Source organism: Lytechinus variegatus, chromosome 4, assembly GCF_018143015.1.
Source record: "Lytechinus variegatus isolate NC3 chromosome 4, Lvar_3.0, whole genome shotgun sequence".
NCBI classification, from domain to species: domain Eukaryota; kingdom Metazoa; phylum Echinodermata; class Echinoidea; order Temnopleuroida; family Toxopneustidae; genus Lytechinus; species Lytechinus variegatus.
In genome coordinates this window covers 52,644,010-52,652,299 of record NC_054743.1, presented here as the reverse complement: position 1 = coordinate 52,652,299, position 8,290 = coordinate 52,644,010, and the positions used below count along the sequence as shown (strand labels likewise).

General features: G+C 36.4%; 1 protein-coding gene across 4 annotated transcripts; it reads right to left on the bottom strand.

The window, feature by feature from the left end:
- Positions 1 to 284: 284 nt before the first annotated feature.
- LOC121414309 (pyridine nucleotide-disulfide oxidoreductase domain-containing protein 1-like) lies at positions 285 to 8,001 on the bottom strand. Of its 4 annotated transcripts, none has more exons than XM_041607444.1 (6): positions 7,985 to 8,001; positions 6,541 to 6,756; positions 4,548 to 4,770; positions 3,010 to 3,267; positions 2,197 to 2,336; positions 285 to 1,607 (listed from the first exon to the last, which is right to left on the bottom strand). In XM_041607444.1, exons 2-6 carry the CDS (start codon positions 6,691 to 6,693, stop codon positions 906 to 908), a joined length of 1,476 nt encoding a protein of 491 aa, XP_041463378.1. In that variant the 5' UTR covers positions 6,694 to 6,756; positions 7,985 to 8,001; the 3' UTR covers positions 285 to 905. The 4 variants fall into 4 exon arrangements, with proteins under 4 accessions (XP_041463378.1, XP_041463377.1, XP_041463375.1 ...); XM_041607443.1 differs by lacking the exon at positions 7,985 to 8,001 and adding an exon at positions 7,898 to 7,984; XM_041607441.1 differs by lacking the exon at positions 7,985 to 8,001 and adding an exon at positions 7,822 to 7,978.
- Between the last annotated feature and the right edge of the window lie 289 nt (positions 8,002 to 8,290).

Below are 8,290 nucleotides of genomic sequence, written 5' to 3'. Positions count from 1 at the left end.
ACACATTTCAGATTTTTTTTCTCAGTTTAAGGAACATTTGGTGATATCTAAAATAAAAAAAATGAAGGGAGTTGGGTGACATAATGTTAAAAATTATTTTAGTTGATTTGACAAAGATTTACCCTATTCTATTGAATTCAAACAAGCTAATCCAGTTCCATGACATTTGCTCTAGCAACAATCGCTCCAATGGAAAATCTGCATATTAAGCCAAACAAAAAGAAAAAACCTAACCTCAAAAACTAAATAAACCCTAATCCTTATTTTTCCATTATTCTGAACAAAAAACTCTATTACAATCCTAACTGTAACCCTATGCCCTCTGAGAATTGAAACCAAAGCAAATGTCGCAGGAGGAAATGTCGAGTCACCGTCAATCTATCCTCATCCCTAACACATATAGATAAAAGTTTTTAATTATGATATATTTTCATAAATCATACGCTCCATGTTTGATATGAACAAAATATATTAAGGTAAAAAAATAATATCTTGCATTAATATAAATTATCTCATGATATGGATGGTAGTCTCTACATACAAATTTTAATCCAAACTTCTATGGAATGAAAGGTTTTATATTCCATTATCTATGGAAAAAGATCATAAACAAAAGAGTTTAACTGAAACTCAATTATCCTCCTCCCTTCTCATTTCACAACAAGACTTATACTGTTGAAAATCTTCACTGCAGGATTAAAATAAATCATACTTTGTGAATTAGTTGACAACTGGCATTCCATACAAGTATGGTCTAAGTTAACCTTGCCAATTGGCAACTGAATGATTCTCCTACAACACAAGTTTTCCATAGGTCCCAGCACGCTGGTAGTCTCCAATGGGCCATAAAGGTTAACTTGATCTATGCTTTGAGATTACCAATGTATGTCAAAGCAAATGGTGAATTAGTCAAAGTAATCTTCAATGTCAATGTTTGGATCAAGCAAGTCTTCACCATACCTGCTCAGGTCCATCTCATTCAAAATAAGATTCTCAAAGGTTTCTTCAAGATCAGTATCCCCGATCAATATGGCTCCTCTCATCAACCCACAATGCATCACCACCTTCACAAATTCAACCCCCTTCGTCATCCGCAGCAAAACCTCATAGTCCGATCCAAGCCCCTGACCGTTAAACTTCCCCAGCAAGACGACCTTGAAACCGAAGAACCGTGTCACATGGGCAAAGAGCTCAAAGCAGAAATCCTGAGGGATCGTCTCACCAGTCTTGTCAGCCACCATGCACTTGGCAGCGTATGCGCCCATCTGACGAGCCTGAGACCATAGTCTCATCTGGATCCAGTTTGGTGCTGGATCCCATGTAGCAGTGCACACATCACCTGCAGCATAAACATCAGCAATGCTAGTCCTCATGTGATCGTCAACTTCAACACCACCATCTACACCAAGTTTCAGAGATGGTACTACAGCAGTATTTGGTGTCACTCCGGTTGCACTCACAATAAAATCACATCCATATATTTTGCCATTTGTAAGTTTGGCATAAACAGGCCATGGGTTTGTATGGTCTGATAATGCACTGTCAGAAGGTACAGTGTCCGTCATCCCTAGCTTCTTTGCTTCATCAGGAGTCAGCAATTCTTGGATCTGATGTGACAAAAAAAAGGCAACATCAAAAATCTGTTTTGTAAATCCGCAGGTGATGAGCTGCTTATTCATTGATCCACTGGATAAAATAATGAGAAACAAACATTCCTGTCAAGTTCATTTAAAACTCACAGAAAATGTAAACAAAAACCTCTATCTGAAAAAGAATGCAAGATAACATGATCCAATGTATCCTGAATAAGAAATTGCCAGTGCTGTTTTGAATCCTAAGTTCAGTAACACATAGGTTTGCAAGTATCACAAAACGGCCAATCACAATTATTGTTGCAAATGCATAATTCAGCATACAATATCAACCAATCAGAATTGTTGTTTCATTACTACAATGGATTGTAAACCTCGCCTTGCTGGGCTCTCTTCAAGATTTATTTCAACTACCTTCAATAAACTTCATGGAAGAATGTTATACTGGATGAATACAAGCAAACAGAACCTATTTGTCTTTAATGAAAACATGAATTTGCTTTACAAGCAGGGTTGGTAGGATTGAAAAATATATCATCTTGAGGAAAATGCAGCAGAAATTTATTTACTACAGATTACCATAATGTCAATGACATCTACTGACCTCACACTTGTATTCCACATGAACAGAATGAGATTGTGACCCTTGACCTCTCATATTCAAACCAGAGCTCCAATCAGGGCCAAGCGCACTACCAAGAACCCCAGGCTGTTTGCTGGTGTCATCACCTGTTGATTTGGTGACTAAAGAAGAAAAAAAGGAAATGATATCAATGATTGTGATACAAACACCAGTGTGCTTAAGTGCCATCAACATTCGTTATCATAGAGGCCAACTTTTCCTTGTGGGTCAACCAAGTTACTTTTCCTTCTTAGTTTATGGCATACACTGCAAATGAGAATTGAACAATTAATTTTACCAAAGTATGAATCCAAAGCGCAGGGAAGAATGAAAATCAATAGACATTATGCATATGGGGTCATTCTGTGTCAAATAACCCCCTAAAAATGTAAAAATTAAATTGTGCCAACTCCAAATTCGCTTATAACTGATGTATAGAGTAATTGACATCATAAAGGCCCAAATTTTCATTTTTAGCGATGTATCCATTACGCTTCTTGCGCTGTTATACACATTTTTTTATTTTAGGTCAAAATGGGTGCAGTCGCTCATTTTCTAAAGGTCCTTGGGCGGTAACAGGGGGTCCAAATATTATGCAAGAGGCATCATTGGAAAGGGAATAAGATGAACTATCTCAATAACACATTATTCTTCACATAAGAGCAAGTTTGAATACATTGACTATTTGACCTTTAATTCAACCACATCTGTCAGATTATTTTTGGCCACAACTTGGCATACATAATACCTTCTCAACAAAATATCTAAAAAATGAAGATATATTATTTGATTCACCTGAATACTTCAACCGCTTGGAAGGCCCTACATCACCCGCCTTCTTTTCTTCCACTAGGTGGGGCAAGAAGAACTCGGCTGTTCCAGCATCAACGAATGTGCTTGAAATAGATTGATCTTTGACAGCCCATATTACGTGGCATCCTTCCACCTCATATACCAGTTCAGTAGCTATGCCTCCATTACCAACCACAATGATTCTTCTAGCTCCTTCTAAATGCTTCTGGAATGTTCTCACACTCTCTGTATCTCTGATTCCTGACATAAGGGGAAATAACAAATAAGAACAATATATTATACTTGTATAGAACAAATACTCAAGGCACTTGAATATTTAGTTAGGTAAACTTTGTTTATCTTGTTTAAGGCCCTATCTTTACAAGCTATGCTTTTCTTGGGGTCTTCCATATTTTATTTGTAATTTTTTTATGAATTTCTTTTGTGTTTTTAATGAACAAAAATAAATGAAAATTGAATCCTTAAAAGATTGGGGGCCTAAAAGCATCCCCCCCCCCTCCCTTCAACATTTCTTGTGTTGATTCTACAATGTGAATTGCCATGTTTTTTATGACTTCTTTTTCTTTTTCAAGGTCAATTTTGCAACACAGACTTTCTGAATCTATGCAACTTCTGAAATGCAAATTCATTTTCTAGCCATAATTCATGAAATATATCTTTTTACGAACTAGAATCAATCAATATCTTGCCATTTATGATCAGGAAAGTGTGCCAACAAATTCCATGGAAAAACACAATGACAAAAAAACTTTTAAAAAGAAATACATGAAAATAAAAAATATAAGAAAAATTTTGATATCAATTATTTTTTCATGTATATTTGATAAAAATCCCACAAATAGTCTATAAATGGTTCAAGATGGTTATGTTTAGATTTGCATAATTAAAAATAAATTTGAATAATTTTGGGACAATCAAATATGCAATTCTGTAGATAACATCATAAATGATATAAATGTTGATTTTCATCACAATCTCATTAATGCCAGAAATCTTCAGAGAGTAGTAGGGGTCTTTAGGCATGAACTCCTGGAAGAATAACCTTTTTTTTCTTTAAATGTCTTTTATAAAATGCTATTGAAAATAATCAATGATACAATAAAAAAAGAAAGACTTCCAAGAAAGTTCCATGAACTTAAAATGGAAAACTCTTAAATGTGTTGGCAAAATATGAAAAAATAGTCAAGATTCTAATAATCCATGGATACTTCATCATTACTGCTCACTGAGGATCAAAGTAAAATGTCCTCATTACAATCACAGTGGCCATTAAACAATAAAGGAAAGTTGCAAGTTTGCATTTTCAATCACTGATTTTTTTTTTCATTTTCGTCTGGTTGCCACTTTAGAATATTTAATGATTTGCCCAAGTTAAAAAGCTTTTATTGCAAAACACCAGATGACATGGAAAAAGTACCAAATATGTCACTACGTATTCATTTCTCCATTCAGATTTTGCTGGCATAATAGAAAGATAAACAGAAAAAGTGTATCCCAAAGTTACAAGTCCAAACTTATACCTAAAATATAGGGGTTATCTGCCGCAATTAGCTTAGGACTTCCTCCCGTACAGATACAGATCTTGGAGTAGCGGGTATGATGACCATCTGAAGTCTTGATGAGATGTTGCTCTGGGTCAAGTTCTTTGACCTCTGACCTGATGACCTCTACATTAGGACACTTGACCTCAAGCCACTGAGATGGCTTCTCTTCCACATCAAAGTCTTCCAAGGCACGAGAAACCTGGATTTAAAACGGTTTCATGATGAAAGAAAAACAACAGGAAATGACAAAATTTGAGAAATAGAAAGCATCAACAAGGACTTACATAGATTAAGATTTCACAAGTATTTATCTTGCCATGTGGGGGAAGAAAATGAGCAATGTTTTTTTTCCCCAAAAAAAATATTGAGATACAGTGTGCTAAGTCCTGATCACTAGCAAACATTAGTCTACTGTGCAAATCCTTCACTCCAAGTTAAAGGGTCTGAATGTACAGCCTACAATGACTTGTATACTGAAGGCCCTCTCGCTCAGGATTAAAACAGCAAGTTTTACATGTGCTAGTCTTTGTGTGGTGACCCACTTGTTAATCAAAGTTTCAATCAGGGTCTATGCCAGCAGACTATTAAGCAAACATGCACTTCTTTAAAGTGAATTTGGACAAAAGAAAAACATATACATGGGGGGCGTTTCATCAATATTTTCGTCCGACAAGTTGTCAGATCTGACATCTTTCCTTGATTCTGATTGGTTGAGAAGCAGTTACTATAGTAACTGTCTGATAACATAGGACTTGTCGGATAAAACGTCTGACAAGTCCTTTCATGAAACGCTCCCCTGATTACCTGAACATTTGATTTTTTCATATTTTATTTTTAATTCAAAAAAACAAAAACAAAATTTGATAATCATGTACACATCACTTGATATCACTGTACTCCAAACCAGCTGAATGGGCACCTATATGGTCCAATATGCTAAAAAAGAATCAAATTATGGTTAAATACAACTCTGCATATGACATGAGTAACATCATAGAATATACCTTTTGGGAAGTATATCTAAAACATTATATAATGTACTCATGTTATTTTGTTTTTTAATAATTATTGACCCTTTCAGCATGTTCCGCTGGTCAATATTCATGTTACCAAATATACAAATCAATATCAAAGCAAGTACTCTTTACAATAATAATTTTCTGGGATACCCCCCCCCCCCTGAATCTGGCATGAATTTTTTAATCATTACCACAACTGGCATTTCTAGTGAAGACTTGAAATCGTAAAGGCATCTGCTTTTATGGGGAATAAATTATTATTTGCTGAGCCCAGCCCTTGTGAAAACCATTGTAAATACCTATAATACTATAGAGAGATCTTATGGGTTAAGCAAACTCTGGTGTGCTAGTGAAAAATTCTTTGATGAAGCCTGCTAAGCCTCGGTCAACTGCCATGCCATGGAAAGTGAAGTAACATTACCATCTATAATATATGGTAAATTTTAGTGGCATTACATAACGTCTACTGGTCATAAATCTTATTCTTGTTCGCTGAGTGATTTATTTCCCAATGGTGTCAAATTTCCCATGAAACATTTAAAGGTATTGTTTAACTTTGTGAGCAGCTGATTTAAAAAATTCTCAAACCAAGATGAAACATGTGTACAAGTGCATGTATTAGAACTAATAAACCCTGAAAACAACCATTATTGAGAATGAAAAGCTAAAACTACAAGGCAAACCCCGATTTTGTAAATAGGCGTCTTATAGACACCTAAATAGTACACATAAGTGTATGGGATGAAATTAAGATGGTGTTTCCGGTCACTTTATATATCAATTTTTGAAGCACTTAATAATTATTTTCGAACGCAATTTTTTCTGGGCTTCATTTTTGTAACATATCACAGACACAGGTGACAAGTGTGACCTTCCAGCTCAGATTTTTTAAAGTCAAACCAATGTTAACCAATCACTTAATAACATTCCTTTAAGACTGATATGAATACCTTCTGATAATTTGTCACAGCCTTGATGAGAGGTGATGCTGTAAAAAGCTTGATCTTGGTATCTGGACAAAGGTGGGATAGCTGCTCTGCACACGATACTCCGGCAACACCACCTCCAATGATGACAAAGTCACCTTCACAACCGTCTGCCATTCCAAGCACAATATCACCATTAGTTTTTGGCTTTCTTTGAGTTTGGTCTCCAACTTGCAACTCCTATGACAAGAATACACATAAGAACTTTTTTACTTTGAGAATCTGCAACTTATGGAATAGTCTTCCTGAGCTTGTAGTCTGAGCTTCCCGAGTCTAAGGATCATAAAGGATATATTACAATTTGAAGAGGATTGATTTTTAGTGGCGTAATGCAGAATTTAAATGTTATAAGGTTTCTCCCCCAGACCGTGCCTTTTCAGACAGCACCAGGGGCTGGACATAAAGGAACAGAAGATCCAGCGTCCAGAACTGAACCTTACTTTATGTAACCTTATATATGTACATGTATGTAAGAAAAGTGTGTCTGAATGCAGACTGTCTGGATTATTCATCAACATGATCAACTTTAGTCTTTTATGCCCAATGATAAAAATAATAATAGTCATCATCACCATCTTCATCATTATCACCAATCATCTACATAATCATTAAGCAGCAGCATCATGATCATCACCATCAATTCATCATCATCATCATCATTCATCATCACCATTCATCATCATCAATTCATCATCATCAATTCATCATCAATTCATCATCATCATCAATTCATCATCATTTCATCATCACCATCTTAGACATCATCAGTCACCACCATGATAACCATCACCAGTCACCACCATAACCATCATCACCATCATCATCAGCAGCATAATCATCACCATCAATTCATCATCAGTCACCAGGTCACACAGCCACCACCACCATCATCATCATCACATCATCATCATTACATCGATCATATCATTTCTGTTTTGCCTGAAATAGCAAAACGGGAAAAAACTAAACTTTTAAAAAGGGGAAAAAACAGTGACTTAGTGACAACTTCGGCTGTGCGCTGTCGCACAACTCTCACTCCCCTGCCATGCCTGCCCTGGCCTAATTTAATATTTGTATCCGAATAATACTTTTGATAGAGTCCCTTGCCTGGCGCTGGCTGAACTAGTAGGCCTACTACGGTACCAGTAACAGTAACACTGTCGTAGTAGGCCTAGTACTAGTACGGTAGTAACAACAGATCAAGTTAGAAGAACGGAGTTCAGTGAAACAATGAATAAAAGAGACCTAAGCTTTTTGGTCTAGGACTAGACCTAGATAGATACGGTATACAGTGCGGTATACAGTGTGCTAAGTAACTGACTCTCCACGTTGCTATGTCCTCAATTTAATTCAACTTCCAAACTTCTGTACCGCACTGTCGTGCCGTATTCACCGAATAGGTACGTACCACCCAATTACCTGTCTCTAGCTACATGGAGCTAGCTAGCTAGCCCGCTGGGTAGGCACTTAATACTTCAGTTTGAAAGGACACTCGTAAAATGACGTCACTCTCGCCGATGAATATTCATTAGATTGTGGTCGTGTGTGTTCCATACAAACATGCACACAGAAGTGCATGCATGCAGAGAGTTATATGAGAGGAACATTGGCTCCAGAGAGAAGTTGTCAATAACGTGTGTGTACTATTCCATGCTGTCCGCGTGGGAGAGAGTGCATGGCAATTCGGTTAAACGAAGTTTCCGATATAAAGAGA

Bases quoted from the DNA above. Each gene is read 5' to 3' on its own strand.
- LOC121414309 (XM_041607444.1), bottom strand. From the start codon at position 6,693: ATGGCAGACGGTTGTGAAGGTGACTTTGTCATCATTGGAGGTGGTGTT. The intron at 3,268-4,547 runs GTATAAGTTTGG...CCCTTATGTCAG, and splicing joins AGATAACCCCTATATTTTAG to GAATCAGAGATACAGAGAGT. The intron at 2,337-3,009 runs GTGAATCAAATA...TTTCTTCTTTAG, and splicing joins CAAGCGGTTGAAGTATTCAG to TCACCAAATCAACAGGTGAT.